The sequence below is a fragment of the Nylanderia fulva genome, unplaced genomic scaffold, assembly GCF_048542155.1.
Source record: "Nylanderia fulva isolate GAGA-0341 unplaced genomic scaffold, ASM4854215v1 Scaffold62, whole genome shotgun sequence".
NCBI lineage: Eukaryota > Metazoa > Arthropoda > Insecta > Hymenoptera > Formicidae > Nylanderia > Nylanderia fulva.
Genome location: NW_028190721.1, coordinates 730,137 through 748,902, shown reverse-complemented (window position 1 = coordinate 748,902; position 18,766 = coordinate 730,137). Strand labels below are relative to the sequence as shown.

General features: G+C 32.2%; 1 protein-coding gene and 1 pseudogene across 1 annotated transcript; both read left to right on the top strand.

The window, feature by feature from the left end:
- Window positions 1-8,867: 8,867 nt before the first annotated feature.
- LOC114938178 (uncharacterized) lies at window positions 8,868-13,740 on the top strand. Its single transcript, XM_085488080.1, has 5 exons — window positions 8,868-9,419; window positions 9,486-9,617; window positions 12,490-12,695; window positions 13,394-13,473; window positions 13,579-13,740. Exons 3-5 carry the CDS (start codon window positions 12,491-12,493, stop codon window positions 13,738-13,740), a joined length of 447 nt encoding a protein of 148 aa, XP_085344206.1. The 5' UTR covers window positions 8,868-9,419; window positions 9,486-9,617; window position 12,490.
- LOC146720743 (uncharacterized) lies at window positions 9,926-11,207 on the top strand (annotated as a pseudogene).
- Window positions 13,741-18,766: the final 5,026 nt, after the last annotated feature.

Below are 18,766 nucleotides of genomic sequence, written 5' to 3'. Positions count from 1 at the left end.
AGGCGGATAAAGCGGGCGTATAGTAGTGTATAGGGATATTTTTAATTTATTTCTGAAAAATGCGACTTCGGAATACAACTTTATTATATATGATTGAATTTGTCGTTAAATGAGCTATAAGTTTTGTTATGAGACAAATTTAAAAATTTTCAAACATTGAAAGGAAGGGGGGGAGAATTTCGAAAAATATGACATTTTCGACAAATCTGATTACATGATTTTGAAGTACATTAAAAACCATAAAACTTTTATTTAAAACTTTTTTTTATATCTCTTATCGCTTCGACGGTATTTGCTGAGAAATGAAAAAATCGATTTTTTTCAAGAAGGTGTTTCACCCCCTTAACGGCCAAATTAGCACTTATAAAAAAATACGTGTCTTCTATTTTGATCTAGACTACAACATATTCAAAGCTCATTAAAATCGGAGGGGGACACTTCCGACCCTTTCCTTGTTAGATACACAAAATATTTAATCTAGGGCGATATTTACTTAGCCACAAAAAGTTTATGCAAATTAAGATGAGGAATTTTTAGATATCTTTTCTCGATTTTATTTTATTTTATTTATTTTTTTTATCTTTTTTTTCATAGCCGTGTATTCTTATCCATGTTATATATATATATATATATATGATAATGTTTACTTAGATACAGAAAATATTTAATCTAGGGCGTTATTTACTTAGTTACAAAAAGTTTATAGAAATCAAGATGTGAAATTTTCAGGTATCTTTTCTCGATTTTATTTTATTTTATTTATTTTTTTTATCTTTTTTCTCATAGCCGTGTATTCTTATCCATGTTTTATATATATATATATATATATATATATATATATATATATACAATATATAAAACATGGATAAGAATACACACGGCTATATATATATATATATATATATTTACTTATCTACAAAAAGTTTATGGAAATCAAGATGAAGAATTTACAGGTATCGTTTCTCGATAGCGATAGGAATTTTATATTTTCTCTGTAGTCAGATTTAAAAATTATATCATTTATATTGTTTAAAAAATTCTTCTTCCACATTAAAAATTATATTGTTTATATTGTTTAAAAAATTCCCCTCCCACATAATTTTTATTATACTACGCATGCATTTTCTCCCTATCACTTTATTGTTTAAAAAATTTCTCTTTTACATTAAAAATTATATCATTTATATTGTTTAAAAAATTCCCCTTCCACATAATTTTTATTATTCTGCGCATGCTTTTTCCCCCTACCACTTTTCTATTTTATCTTCCTTCTTATAAATTTTCTTGAAAATTTTCGCTTACTCGTCTTTCATCGTCCGAACTTTCAAGTTTGTTAGTAAAAAGATAATTAGTAAAAAAAGTTTGTTAGTAAAAAGTTCTCAATTTTTCGATTTTACCGCGTCTTTGATTATTAAATCTTTGATTTTCCACGTGGTAACAACTACCATAAACAATCTTAAGAAAATCTAGCAACAACCGCGCATGTTGTTGTCAACATACGGATTGAATTTATCCTACACGAAGAAAATTCAAGTGGGTCTTATGACGGAAGACAACGTCGAACTGGATTTTCTGCCTGCTGTTAAATTAACATCTCACGGAGCTGCAGGGATTTGCTTTGACATGGAATCGTGGCAAAAATTTCAAGAAAACATGGAAACGATGTTGAGCTACTTAAACGATGATAAAATTAATTTGAGCTCGATTATCTTTAACAAGATAATTATAAATTTTACTACCGCATATGGTGCTAAAGCCATACTAATAACGTATCGTAAAAACGAGCAAGATCTTTCTTCCGAAACTGCGGAGAATGCGAACGCAAACGGACCGAAGGCGAAGAAACGTAAAACTTACAACATCACGATAGTCATGCAGAGAACGACTTTTCAATGTGTAGAAAATATAGTTGATTATGTGAACGCTAATTTAAATCGCCTAAATTTTATTTTAATTAATGTCAACGAATGTGCTCGATATTTAATTAACAAAATACAGTTAAATCTTCCTGTCAGCATCAATAGCAGTATCGTGAAATTCACGATCAGAGGTAACAGTAAGGAAATAGAACGTAATGTACGCACCCAACTGAAAGATTTAACATTTCTCGATGTATACTTTGAGATAACATTTTTAGAAATAATTTCACTTTATTTCGAACAAATTGTATATGCAATTATAACAAAACGTAAATTTTAATAATTATTCGACGAATATTTTCTTGCAATGTTTGTGAATAATTTTGTTCTGTAAAAATATTTTAAATATAAACCATATTTGTACTTTGAACCGAATATTGTGAATATAACGATTGTTTAATCATACACTTATTTCGTAAAATTTTTACTCATAAAAAACAAGCGAATCATAACAATATATAATATGAATTTTGGTATCAACAAATGAATTTTGTTCTGTAAAAATATTTTTAAAATATAAATCATATTTGTACTTTTTAAAATCATTGTTCGATTTTCTTTCTCTTCCTCTTTCCAGAAATTTCCTCAACGTGCATGTTCCTGTTCACCTTCATTAAGCCGCGCGTTATTTTTAAATAAAATTTTATCTGCCATCTTTTCAACAATAAGCATTCTTTCTAATCTACGATGATGTATTATTTTTTTATCGTGACACGAGTCAGAATGAATCGAGTAATGAGCGAAATTTTGTTGATAAGTCTCCTTTCATTTCACTACCTTATGTTAATAGCTTAGGCGATATCGATCGAATTTTTAAAAATATCGGATTTAATGTTGTTCATAATGTTCCTAAAAAACTGAACCATTTAATTGCACTCGGCAAGGATAGACTACCTACAGATAAAAAACTGAAGTAGTTTACAAAATTAATTGTAGGGATTGCAACGTGTCATACATCGGACAAACAAAAAGACATCTTTGTACACGTGTAAAGGAACATTTCAGCAACATCAAAATGCATTCGAGTAATTTATCAGTTATCAGCAAACATAAAATTGAATTTGATCACGATTTTGACTGGACTTCGCCTGTTATTTTGCATAGTGAAAAACACGTAAGAAAAAGAGAAATCGCTGAAATGTTCTTTATTAATAACGCTATTAATTTACAAAAGGATACCGACAATCTAAGTAATATTTACGACACAATAATAAAGGTCGTTTAGTCTCCAATAATTCGTCTAAGAGTCTTGACGTGTTGTCAAACCGACACTATGTTCGTTCTTGACATCTTAGAATTATAATTTTATTTTTAATTTTACAAGTAAATCTCGCTTTTTTTTCTTTTTATCATTTTGTAATATTGTTAGTGAAGTAATTTTATTTTTTTTAAATGTATTAAAATCTCGGTCTATGTATATCTAGATCACTTGATAAGGACTCAAAGAAGGGTCGAAACGTTGTGATTGAATAAATAATATTTGCCAGTACGGTCGAGAGAAGATATTTATCTTTTTTAAATTCTGTCTGGCGATTCTCAAATATCTACGTTCTTAGTGTTATTATTTTGTTTTAGTATTTAATTGCGCTGAAGATGATCCAAAAAACAGATTACAATGTACGTCTTTCTTCTTGATATGATACATTTATAATGAGTATTATATATCAAACAGAAGGGCGTACATTGAATTTACAATAAATACTTGTTAATCTCTTAATTACTGCGTTTGCGTTTTCAGATAGCCATTTGTTTACCATATTTGATATTGTTTTTTTTTCAATTATAGCAGCATCGCGTGGAAAAAGTTTTGCCATCATTTTATTTGGTACGTAATGCGTGCCTTGGAATGTACAAAAATAACCTTTTTTAAATTTTGTCTGGCGATTTTCAAATATCTACGTTCTTATATATTATAGTTTTTGTTATTTTTAAATGTAGAGTTGTGTAGCATATATATTTATTTTCGCAGCTCAATACATGTCCAATTTGGTGTTGGAAAAGCAACAGCATTCAGAGCAGTAAGAAGGGTAACTTATGCCTTGCATTGTTTTGCACCAAGATTCATTCAGTAGCCAAAAAATGAAGTGCTACACCGTACTATTGAAGAATTTGCGAAAGCAAGGTTTTCCTAATAGTTTTCCCTAGAACTGCGATATATACTCAGCACGACACCCTTTGCTCGAGTGTCGTGCTGAAATCGAACATTAAAAAATTTTTTAAATTATTAAAAAATGTTTAATCGCCGGAACTATCTTTGAAAATGATTGCAGAGCATAGAACTCTACGAGAACTGGCCAAAACTCCCCCTAGAACTGCGATATATACTCAGCACGACACCCTCTGCTCGAGTGTCGTGCTGAAATCGGACATTAAAAAATTGAAAAAATTATTAAAAAATGTTTAATCGCTGGAACTATTTTTGAAAATAATTGCAGAGCATAGAACTCTACGAGAACTAGCCAAAATTCCCCTTAGAACTGCGATATATACTTAGCACGACACCCTTTGCTCGAGTGTCGTGCTATAATTATCTTATTAATTATTTAAGTTAATTACTGGTAATCGACAGAACTATTGTCGAAAATTATTTTGGAGGTCAGAACTATTCTAGAACTCGTAAAATGCGCCCAGAGAAATAGATATTTCTACCAGCACGACACTCTTTCGCGATGTCGTGCTATAATAGCTTATTAATTAATTAAGTTAATTATGGTTAATCGACAGAACTATTGTCGAAAATTATTTTGAAGGTCAGAACTATCCTAGAACTCGCAAATTGCGCCGTGAGAAATGAATATTTCTATTAGCACAACAAGATACAATTTTTACAAATATCGTTTAAATTTTTTTTTAACTCGTAGAATGCATAGTTCGCCGGAACCATTGTTAAAATTTATCAGGAACTCTAGATCTCGTCAAAATCTATCGAAATACACAAAAAAAAAAATTTTTTTTGCGTAAGTGTCGTGCTACGGGAAGTTAGCACGACATTTTTAAAAAATTCGTTTTTTGACCTCAAATTGACAGAACTATTTGCGAAACTTATCAGGAACTCTAGAACTCTTAAAAGTGCTACTAAAACTCATATGTTTTTTTGAAAATCGAAAAAAGCCGTGCCAACTTCAAAGAGCCTAATTCCTTCGGGATATTAGTATAGAATGAAGTGACGTCTAACGAAGCCATTATTTCAGTTGACTCAATGGCTTTATTATTAATTAAATTAGCAAACGCCAAACTATTCTTGACAAACAAACGAGGTTTTTGAATTGAATTTTGTAAAAAAGTGTGTAAATAATTTGCCATTATATACAACGGACTCTCAATAGATGAGATGATAATTCTTAAGGGGGTTCCTGCCTTATGGATCTTCGGCAATCCATATGCTCTCGGCGTATTCCCGTTAGTGCATTTTAAATTATTATAAGTACGTTCATCAATTAAATTGTTATTATGCCAAGATTTCAATAAGTCATTAACTTTTTGAGATAAATTTTTTATCGGATCTTTTTTCATAATTTTATATGTCGATGTATCATTTAACAATTCTGTCATTTGCTGCAAATATTTACCCCTATTCATGATTACAGTGACCTGTCCCTCATCTGCTTGCATTACAAAAATATCCCTATTGTCCTGCCTAAATATTTTTTACATTTTGAGAATTCGTTTAGGATATGTCTACTTATAAAATATTGGTGTTTTCTTTTGTTTTTAAGTCTATTCAATGAATTAGCAATACAATTACGCGTATCATTCAGTAAACTGTCTTTCAGTCGGTGACTATTTAATTCGAAATTTTTTATTACATTAAGTGCAAACGACTCAGAATCCCTTACACTGTTATGATTAAAAGGCAATCCGAATTTTCCACCCTAAACTCAGAAATCTAAGAACGTTATCCGGTACTTCTTATCCGAATTATTAATTATCCATTTACTACATTTAAAATTGAAAAACCTTTCATATATCTTATTCTGACGATTGAGAAGTAAATCGAGATGTATTTTATTAAGAAATTAAATTTCACAATTAATTTACAAAAAGACACAGAAAGTTTTAGCACTGCGTATGATTGTTTGTTTAGAAATTGATGTAACCTTCGACATACTTATCTTGGCGATGTTATTAAATTTAGTACAGTGTGTTCTGTCAAAGTATGAAGACGAAAACGTTAGAAATTGATGTAACCTTCGACATACTTATCTTGGCAATGTTATTAATTTTAGTACAGTGTGTTCTGTCAAAGTATGAAGACAAAAACGTAACTCGATATGTAATTTTATTATTGTGACATAAGCTAAATCTCTCTGAATCATAATTTGCTCTTATATCTTAAAGACGAAATGCTGTAACTCATTGTAAGTCTCAAATTTGCAGTTCCCGTTTCGTTTTAATTAGAGTGTCTGATTGTATCTATAGGTTTTAGAAAGTTCTAATTGTATTTTTGAAAAGGACCACAACCCACATGGTCGAAACGTCAAAATAAATATATATTAACAACGCTAATTGAGGCCAGTGTTGTCAGATTAAATCTATAACCTCATATTTAGGAATACCCATTTTTATGATGAGTCCTCTAACATCTTGACAGAAAACAAAATTGTTTTCCTGAGAGAAGAAGGGTAGGAAATATCTTTCTCTTGTGCGGTAGAATGTAATTTTCGTTCCACATTCGAGTACATTCTTATCATTCAATCTAAAAACAATTAATTCAGAAGCTTCTTTTCAAAGGCTGAGATCTCTCATCAGGTCATTTAACTCGTTTTGGTTAAAATGTAAGGACTTAATAAAGATCCAACATAATCACTGTCGTTATTTTGTTGTGCATCATAAGAGGCATGACCGGGAGTAGATTCATCCCTAGAAAGCTCCGGTAATTCGTGAAACATTGGAATTGGTACTTCATCCGAGTGAGGAACTGGGCGCCTTGCAGAAGCTAAATCAGAGTAACTCCACTTGCTGCTCAATAATATTATTTTATGAAAAAACGCATTATCACCATGTAAATATATATCATAACAATTCCGCCAGTGACAAAGATTTGGTGCCACAAATTTTGTGCTATATCAGAAAAAATGTATTATTTTATTTTTATATAACATATATAAATTGCCTAAACTTTATCGATATAATGTCAAATTAACATCAGTTTGACTTTTCTGTTCTTGTCGGATACTTCAGGAATCTCTTATTTTCACGTTTGAAAAATTATATTAATTTTAAGTAATATTATCATTTTTTCTGAAAATTTGGTGTTAATATGATGCAAATAGGCATTATATATTAAACAGTCCTATCAATAACAAATTTTAGCGCCATAAATCTTGCTCGCATAATTTCACAAAATTGATTTTATTTCATCTTTTAGCATACTATTAAAATGTTAATATTTAATTGTTTAACAAAATTGATATCTTATGTAGGTGTTAAATATACACATACTTAATATGATGTAAATATACGCATTATATCAACAATCTCATCAATACTAAAAATTTGGCGTTATAAAGTTTGTTTGCACTGTTTTGTCAAAATTCTCACTATTCTAGCATTTTAGCATACTATTCAATTATTATTAAATAATTTAACAAATTCAATTATCTTATGCCAATGTTAAATGCGAGTTTGAAATACGTTGCGTTTACAATATTAAATTATCAAAAATTTAATGCTTAAAAAATCTTGTTATTTTCACGAAAATTTGAAAAAGTATGACAAAATAAACTTTAAATATTATTTGTCTAGAAATTAGATGTTAATATAACGTAAGTACGCATTAAAACAACGGTCCCGACAAGAAGAAAAATTTGGCCACGCTTACTCACGCTATTTCGTAAAAATTGAAACTTTTTAGTATATTATTTAAATATTAATATTTAATTATTTAACAAAATTGATATCATATTTCTCTATATGTGCTACATTATACATGCTTAATATGGTATAAATATATACGCATTATTGACCTTCCGTTTCCGGTGCGAGGGTGGTGTACACGTGGAGAGTGAGTGTGTAGGTTTGAGGGAGCTTTAGAGGATATAGAGAACAGAGGGAGAGGAAAGGATAGTGTGAAGAGAGAGAGGAAAAGAAAATGAGAGAGTGAAAGTGTGGCAAACGAAAATAGATAGAAGGTGGAGGAAAGAATTAGATAGAGAGATAGCTGACAGCAGATAGTTTGGGTAGGGAGTATAGAATATATAGAGAGAGAGATGTGCGGTAGAAAGAAAGAGCAGGTGCTACGGAATAGCTAGTAGCTTTTAGAGAGAGATAAGCAAGGAGTAGGGAGAACATAAAGAGAAATTAGAAAGGAAGAAAGGAAAAGCCAAAGAGCAAGAGAATTATAAGTAGGAAAGAAGACAATAGTTTAGAAAAGATGTTCAGCGGAAAGAAAGAAAGAAGCATGGAAAGTGACCCACACAGCACATGATATCATTCGAATATTCTGTACACATACTGTTAATCTACGCAATATACATAAGATACTGAGAATATCTTTATAATATCTCTTGCAATATATTATTTTTCGTATATTCTTAGAATATATTTTAATATCTCTTACAGTATATTATTATTAGTATATTCGCGTATATTTTCAAGATATACTTTTGAATTACGCAGAATATTCGTTACAGGATGTCGTATGGAGCCATTTGAGTGCAGAGCGTTTTGGCGCGTAAACGTACACGCCACGCGGTTTGTGATAGTGTTTTTTCTATAGTGGGTTACCGGTCTTTTTCCTGTGATATCTTGTCGCATGACGGTGTGAAAGTAAGTCTGTATATTTTTATATAATTTTTCGTAAATATAAATCCTTTTCATTTCTTTCAAAATTTATCTTATTTTGTGTAAAATATATTATATATTTCACTAAATATATTATTATATAATTCACTATAAAATATGTTTTACAGCTGCAAGGTAACCTTAAAATTAATAATCGGACAGGCCCAATTGCAACAATACATTTTCTTTTGGAACAAAAATATGTATACCTATATCTTATTTATGTTTCTTTCTAAATAAAGAAAGACATATTTTGGTTTTAAGCAAGACTTAAAGCCAAAATAATGTTGGTGCAATCGACCCTTAAACTTCAGATTTGTTTTATCGTGAACTTACATTTTACATTTTATATACTTTATTTTTAGTCTAATCTATTTTATTTCTCATTGCATTCCTGTTTCTTAATATACATGCATATTATTTTGGTACATTTATTCTAATATTAGTCTTTTTGTATATTGATGATGATGTACCAAAATATGTCTTTGATGCATTTATCAAAGTATAATACAATTAAACAATAGAGGAAGCTAATATATAATAAAGTAAAATGTGATAAAAGTAATAGAAATCATATATATTGTATATGTGTATATTCATATAATTTTTTTTCTTAGTTTTAATTTTGTTACAGCGTTGCAAGAAAATATTATCGCAGCTTTATATTCATATACACAACAGTAGTGTGTTCTCTACAGTAGTGCAACAAAGAAATAGGTATTATATTTTATAATTTATAATTATAGTTTCTTTTTCTTATTTGTAATTTTTATTTTGTTACAGCATTGTCACAAAAGAAATATTGAGACTAATATATTGGGGATCGCTTTATTTATCTGCATTATTTTAAAAAAGTCTGCATCATTCTAGAAAAGTTTGTTCTCTACGCATAGCTCGTGGAACACACAGTAAGAAGTAAGTATAATCATATTTCTTTCTTTTTTTTACTTTGATTTATTTTTCATGATTATTATATATTTGTATTTTGGCACGCCTTTGATCGTATTTCAATATCAACGTAGCACATATGTAGAATGTTCGATTTAGATATGAAATTATTTTCATTATTATATTATATTTATAAACCTTTGAAATCTCATTAAATCTAAACATTACCAAATTCCTTAATTGATTTAAATATGTAGAATATGTATATATAAAAATATACAAATATATAATTTTATGCCGATTTAGAAATATCTCTCTTATAAAGAGATGGAGAAATGTGTGAAGATGGAATTTACTTTAATGGTCGTAACGTACAATGTAGAATTGAAGCTTTAGTATGTGACACACCAGCAAAAGCATCGTTCTCTGCGTGAAAGGACATGCGGGATATTCCAGTTGTACCAAGTGCACAACGGAAGGAGATTATATAAGAGGGCGATTATGTTTTCCAGAGACATATGCACCACTTAGATCAGATAGTGATTTTATACAGAAAATTGATGATAGTTATCACAAGCCTGATATTACATGCAGCTTATTAGAAGTACCTTATTTCAAGCCTGTCACAAATGTCCCGTTGGATTACATGCACTTGGTATGTTTAGAAATTATGCGTAAATTAATGTACCTATGGCTTCATGGAGAGTTACATTATTGACTACCACATAAAGCCGTTGAAGATATATCTGTACGTTTGGTAACACAATTAAAACCATCAATACCAATAGAATTCGCAAGAAAACCACAAAAGCTAGATTATTTAATATTATGGAAAGCTACGGAATACAGATTAATATTATTATATACAGGTCCAGCAGCATTCAAATCAATATTAAAGAAAAAGATATATATTAATTTTCTAACATTACACGTGATTATCAGAATCTTGTCTTCAAAAGATTTACATAAATATTTAAACTATGCGCAAGATTTGATTTTCTTTTTCATAAAAACATTTGAAGAATTATATGGCGTTCAGAACATATCACATAATAAATTAATACAAATTGTTGCTCGTATATTGAAAACAAAGTGATAAATATAAGGCCAACTTATCGAGCTGAATATTCGAGATGTTCAGTCAACTACCATTTATTAAATGTATAAATTATAAAACTACAAACAATAATTATACTGAAGAAGACCGCGTGCGGTCGAAACGTTTGTAGAATAATTGTAAATTGCGTTAGTTTTAATATCTAATGACTGTAGTTTTATAATTTATACATTTAATAAATGGTAGTTGACTGAACATCTCGAATATTCAGCTCGATAAGTTGGCCTTATATTTATCACTTTGATATCACATAATGTTCATAATCTCGTGCATCTCGTAAACGATGTTAAAAAATTTCACTTGATAATTTTAGTGCTTTCAAATTTGAAAACCATATGCAAATATTAAAGAAATTAATTAGAAAATCAGAAAAACCTTTACAACAAGTCATACGGAGATGTATTGAAAAAGAAATCAACTCACATACAATATTATCATCAAATAAGAACGTAGATATTTGAGAATCGCCAGAGAGAATTTAAAAAAAGTAAAAATCTTCTCTCGACCGTACTGACAAATATTATTTATTCAATCACAACGTTTCGACCCTTCTTTGAGTCCTTATCAAGTGATCTAGATATACATAGACCGAGATTAGTACATTAAAAAAAATAAAATTACTTCACTAACAATATTACAAAATGATAAAAAGAAAAAGAAGCGAGACTTACTTGTAAAATTAAAAATAAAATTATAATTCTAAGATGTCAAGAACGAACATAGTGTCGGTTTGACAACACGTCAAGACTCTTAGACGAGTTATTGGAGACTAAACGACCTTTATTATTGTGTCGTAGATATTACTTAGATTGTCAGTATCCTTTTGTAAATTAATAGCGTTATTATTTCCCTTAATAAAAAACATTTCAGCGATTTCTCTTTTTCTTATGTGTTTTTCACTATGCAAGATAACAAGTGAAGTCCAGTCAAAATCGTGATCGAATTCAATTTTATGTTTGCTGATAACTGATAAATTACTCGAATGCATTTTGATGTTGCTGAAATGTTCCTTTACACGTGTACACAGATGTCTTTTTGTTTGTCCGATGTATGACACGTTGCAATCTCTACAATTAATTTTGTAAACCACTTCATTTTTTTTATCTGTAGGCAGTCTATCCTTGCCGAGTGTGATCAAATGATTCGGCTTTTTAGGAACATTATGAACAACATTAAATCCGATATTTTTAAAAATTCGATTGATATCGCCTAAGCTATTAACATAAGGTAGTGAAATGAAAGGAGAATTATCAACAAAATTTCGCTCATTACTCGATTCATTCATGTTTCTGTGTTTTAAAAAATTAATCCTTTTTTTAACCCAACGATCAATTACATGTTTAGGAAAGCAGTTATTAAACAAAATTTGTTTCACGATATTAATATTCTCGTCGTGAACCTGGCCATTAGATAAAAGAATCGCGTGATCTACAAGATTAAAGATTGTGTTCATTTTATATTTAAAAGGGTGGTTGGAAAAGAAATTTATATATCTGTTCGAACACGTTTCCTTCCTGTACCAATTTGTTACAAGCTTTCCACTTGACCGAGAGATCGTTATATTCAAAAAATTAAGACATTTTTGGGAAAGGAAGACTTATTCACAGTTCCTTGTTTATCTACAATGCTTGGAATTTATTGTGTACATTTACAATCAGAATTGAAATCATGGCCATTAAAAGATGTAATTAGAAAATATATAAAGTTACCATATCAAAGATGACAAATATGCAGTTTTTCCACTCCTCCATGGTTTTATATAATACATTTATTTATATACAGAATGGCACAAGAAAAATTTTATGCCGTTGTTGAATTTGAGGATGGGCTTCAAATTGTTCCAAATAATTGGTTGAATTCGAATTTAAACAAGGCTGTTTGGTCAAATTTCACTAACAACAAGCGTTACTATAAGGCTGTGAAATTTATGGAAAACCCAGAACCTACATGGATAGAACATCCAATTCGGAAAATATATGCAAAAGACAGTAAGCAATCATCATATTCTTTTTTTTAATATATATGCAATAATTTTAAAATATATGTATATAATTTCTTGCATACAACATGTGGAGAGAAAGAGAAAAAGAGAGAGAGAGAGAGAGAGAGAGAGAGAGAGAGTTGCCATCATTCAGAACGCGGTTTTATTGATAGCAATGTATGTAATTAGCATATAGTTCACGTTAACATTTATATTATAAAATTTCAAAACTATAAAATACTCTTATTTATTGATAAAAAGCGCGTTTTGAATATGCACTATAAATATTAAAATATATATAAATATATATAGAGTGTCTTAGAATAACCCTATCAATGCTTAAAGGCGGATTCTCTAACCAATTTGGAGATGATTTTCCTAGCATAAATGTTGAGAAATCAAGAATTTTCGAGTTATAAGCAATTGAAAAAAACGGATTTTTCACAAACTTTGTGGAGTTAAAAGGTTAACATAATTATATTCTTCAGTCAATTTCAGATGGAGTTTACTTTAATAAAATTTTAATTTAAGGTTTAGTTACAAAGAAACATAATGACAAAAATTGGAACTTTGCAAAAAATGATGACCTTGATCCGTCTTGAAGCATTGATACGATTATACTAAGACACCCTGTATAATATTAATATATATTTTTAAATAATACAAGAAAGCAATTATTAACAAAATGTATATTATTTTTTTCAGCAAACTATGAATTAGCAAGAAGAAAATTAAAAGATGCTGAAGAACTATCAGATATCAATTCTGGCACTGACAAAGAGGAAGTATTAAAAAAAAAAACAAGACAATATAGAGCTGCTAAGCAATTTGACGAAACTTCTATATTAAATAGTGATGATGAATGCGACAAAAATTCATTTATTTTGCAGCTTCCAAAAATGCCTGTTAGGCCTGTACATACCTCTGAAAAAATGAAAAAGGCAAAATTGTCACAGAAAGGTGAAAGCATAAAAAATTATATTAATAGTCAGAAGAATAATATTAAGAAAAAGAATAATATTGAAAAAATTTTAATAATTAATAGTGCATAATTCTAATAATAATAAAATATTAGTTTAAAGTTGCAAATTTTAATTATGTAAAACAATAAAGAAAACTAACTTTTTTGTTTAGAATTAACAGTGAAACAGAAAAACTCATAATCAACATTGGACAGATATGATTGCAACTACAATGTAAAAGGTATATACGAGGTGTGTTCAAAAAGTATCGCGAATTTTGAATTTCCGCGGGTTACGTATATTCGATTTTCGATTTTTTTGTGGCGTTATGTTGGTACTCATGTTTCTCATTTATGCCGACAAGTACGGCCATTTTGAATGTTCAGTTAATTTTTGACAGCTGCTTGCACGTGTTTTGGCTCGTCTTCGATTTTTGCCTATTCCAAAAAATGGATCAAAGAATCTGTATCAAATTTTGTGTGAAAAACAAAATTAAGTGCGCGGACGCATTCCGAATGTTGACTGTGGCATATGGTGAAGCTACCTTGGACCGAAGCAACGTTTATCGGTGGTACAAAATGTTTTCCGAGGGCCGAGAAGATGTGAACGACGAAGAGCGTGCCGGACGCCCGAGCACGTCAACAACAGACGAAAACATTGATGAAGTGAAGAAAATAGTATTGGTCAATCGTCGAATCACCGTTAGAGAAGTTGCTGAGGACCTAAACATATCGATTGGCTCGTGCCATTCGATTTTTACCAATGATTTGGGCATGACACGGGTCGCCGCGAAATGGCTTTTGCACCATGATAACGCCCCTGCTCACACATCGTTGCTTGTGCGCGAATTTTTGGCCAAAAACAACACACTAATAATGTCGCAGCCACCGTATTCCCCAGATCTGGCCCCCTGTGACTTTTTCTTGTTCCCGAAACTGAAGAGGCCCATGAAAGGACGACGCTACGCTACGATTGAGGAGATAAAGACGGCATCGAAGGAGGAGCTGAACAAGATCACAAAAAATGATTTTTTGAAGTGCTTCGAGGATTGGAAAAAACGTTGGCACAAGTGTATAATATCTGGTGGGGATTACTTTAAAGGGGACAAAATAGATATTCATGAATAAATAAATAATTTTTGAAAAAACACAAAATTCGCGATACTTTTGGAACACACCTCGTATATGTTTACAAAGTAAAGAAGCAAGAAATATAAATTATGCATTTTATTATATTTTTCTTCTTTTTTTTATACTATTATATAACTGTAATTTAATATGAATAAAATGGAACTTTAAATATATAAAAACCTAGCATATAATGTACATAATAATAAATGCATAATTTAAATAAATCAAATCTATTTTATATTATATGGCATTTGTAGATTTAATATAAAGAATTAAATAACTAAATTAAATACATAATATTTTTGGTTACAATATTAAAATTACATTTAAATATAGCAATAAAATAATTTTTTTAGATATACCTAAACCTAGTACATCTAAAAAGATACATGCAGATGATAAAGATGATGTAGATAATGACGTAAATGATGAAGATTATGTAGATGATGAAGATAATGTTAATGATGAGTCCGATATACTCTCGGAACAATTATATGGAACGAATCTAAATGAGGATAATGATGAGATAAAGGGAGAAAAAGTCATTCAAGTAAGAAACAATACCAAAGAGAAAAAATAAATATATACATATTGTACGATTAATTGAAAAAAAAATAGATAAAATAAAACAATTAGTATATAAGGTTAAAAAATTTAAGTGCACAGAGCACCGGAGTTTCTTGGATATACCAAAACTAAACGCGATTTGCGATCTCGATTCGAGATTCTAACGAACAAACGAAACCTAACGAGTTTCGTTTGTTCATTAGAATCTCAAATTGAGATCGCGAATTGCGTTTAGTTTTTGTATATCTAAGAAACACCGGTGCCTTGTGTGCACATAAAATTAAGTTTCGTAAAAATCTTAAATTTCAACGAAACTCACGCACTACCAACCGCGTATAGTCTCTGTATTGTCTCGTTTTTTAAATATTTTAACAAATAATTAATTAGAATAAATTTTATATTAATGTACAAAGTAATTTTATATAGAATACTTTAAAAAATATTTTACAAATATATTCCACATTAATACATTGTTATACAAATATAATCTTTTGTAAAATTTTTATAACGCAACTTTTCATAATTTTAGATCAAACAATTGACTCATGTGACAAGTCAAGATGTAAAAACTTCTTCTTTACGGATAATGAAGAAATTGTTTTCTAATGAATTAGCAGTGCAATACAGTTGGTATAGAGCAAAAAAAAAGAAACTTTTTCGCAGCTAAATATCTGCAAAATAATCATGTGTAAGTAATAAATAATAGAAAGTATTTATGAATATAAATTTATATTACTTGTATTTTTTGTATTACTGTTAAATTAATTAAAATTATTTTATAAGTTGAATAAAGATAATATTATTTACATACAAATATCATTTTAATAATATTTAATATTATTTATTTTATTTAATGAAGCAAAAGAAATATATAAAAGTTGAACATTTTTAAAGATTTTTTATAAAGTTTTATATTTTAATTATTCTAACAAATTAAATCTAAAATATATTTCTCTTCAATGTTATTAATAAAAAATTATTTTTTAAAATGTCTTTTTTATCATTAGCTAAAGTACAGCGAAGGAGTGTGGTCGGGCGCGCGACGTACAACCACGTCGCAACAACTTGTATGGCATAAGCCTTGTTAGAATATAGAGTCACACGGCGAGAACATGGTATTTGTAAGTGCCATGCGCGTGAATAAAGATTAGTTCAGTTAAACGTGGTGTGACAATTATTACAACCATCTCATGAGCAAGACCCCTTTGTTCGCCTCTCCCGCGGCTTTCCTGACACCCGCGAATCCAGGCATCCCAACAAAGAGAGTCCTCTCATTAAAACATCTACACCACCTTACAGCTTGTTATGAATGCCTAGGCCAGGATGGCCGAAGCTGTAAGATATATTACAAGATATATCTTGCATAGCATAAGTATGCCTGCGTGCGGATAGGCGCGCGCATCCTGTAAATGCGCGCGCAGTGGCGCGAACCTCGTGGTCGACGAGGAAGAAGGCGGCGGCCATGACGGTATCATTAGCTAAAGTACAGCGAAGGAGTGTGGTCGGGCGCGCGACGTACAACCACGTCGCAACAACTTGTATGGCATAAGCCTTGTTAGAATATAGAGTCACACGGCGAGAACATGGTATTTGTAAGTGCCATGCGCGTGAATAAAGATTAGTTCAGTTAAATGTGGTGTGACAATTATTACAACCATCTCATGAGCAAGACCCCTTTGTTCGCCTCTCCCGCGGCTTTCCTGACACCCGCGAATCCAGGCATCCCAAAGAGAGTCCTCTCATTAAAACATCTACACCTCTCACAGCTACGTGTAATAAGAAAAGTACACAAGAATGCTACAGACGAACAAATTTCTAATCCCATAAAAATATGGTTAGCACACGCGAACGCCTTGTTATATCCCTCAAAGATATAACTATTAAGAAATAGCTACTCGTGTTACATCCGCTTGACGACGGACACTGACTGCGTAAAAACGCATACGCTGCGAGATATGCGCGAAACGAAATTGCTCAACATGCAAACAAAGAAGGACTTTGAATCTGCTTCGCTTGCACCTAGGTCCTTGACCAAAGAGGCCCGTTGCTAGGCACCCCTTCCGATCAAGAAAATCCCAAAAAGCGATATTATAAAAAGGAAGCAGAGACGCGCCGAATCGCTCAGTCGCAGTCGCAATAAGTCGCTCTCAAGACGCTCTCGCGTCGTTAGTTAAACGACCTCGCTAGCCGCGTGCGATATATAACATCCCTTCGCAGTCGCGCGCGATACGCGAAGTTGTAACGGTTCACCTTTCCCGACGCCGCGGATCGGCTCGCCGGTTCCAGGATTCGGGAGGAAGGGGGAAATTCAGACTCGCTTATTCCTTAATATAAAAATAGTTGGTTTATTCAAATAAAAAGAACAACGAAAAGAATGTTTGATAGCAGGGTACAGGTCACCCTACGGGTTTAGCGGATCGCTGGTATACGTAGTGAACGGTGATCGCACGGAGCGTCCGGTGGCGTGAAGCCTGAACAAAGAACTTAAGAGCTACCCGGTATATGTACAAAGCGTGAGGATCAAACGAAGCGTCCGGTGTATTTACAAGCTCGGAGGCGTATAGCCTATAACGGTGTCCAGATGGGACTTACAAGTTACCCGGTATACGATACTGGAGATACAACAGGCGGAGGCGCATAGCCTATAGCGGTGTCCTGATGGGACTTACGAATTACCCGGTATATGATGCTGGAGATACAACAGGCGGAGGCGCATAGCCTATAGCGGTGTCCGGATGGGACTTACAATTTACCCGGTATACGATGCTGGAGATACTAGGTACGGGGCGTAACGCCTTTATTCAAAACGGGAAGCGGTGGAGCCAACGTACGGCGGCATATAGCCTTAGACTGATGTCCGGAAACCGGGAAACCCAGTATAACGACGAGAAGCCCGTCGCCCGGATGTTAGCAGGATGAACCGGAAACCGGGAAACCCAGTGTAACGACAAGAAACCCGTCGCCCGGCGGATAGCAGGATGGACCGGAAACCGGGAAACCCAGTGTAACGACGAGAAACCCGTCGCCCGGCGGATAGCAGGATGGACCGGAAACTGGGAAACCCAGTGTAACGACGAGAAACCCGTCGCCCGGCGTATTACAGGAAGAGATCGGAAACCGGGAAACCCGGTGTTACAACGAGAAACCCGTTGCCCGATACTAACGGTAGGAACCAGCGACCGAGAAACCCGGCACTTTCACAACGAGAAGCCCGTTGCCTGGTCTGGGAGATTTGGAACGGGACTGGTGCCGGCTCGTCCGCCGAGCCGGCTTATATACCCGTCCGGCGGTCCCCCACTCCGCGTCGAGTCCGTGGCGGGGGTACCGCGCCGGGATCGCGGTGGAGCGCCCCCGGGGTGGGGCGGCCCGTGTGGAACGATTAGGGGCGCCTTTAGGCGCCAAAGCCTCACGTGGCGGGC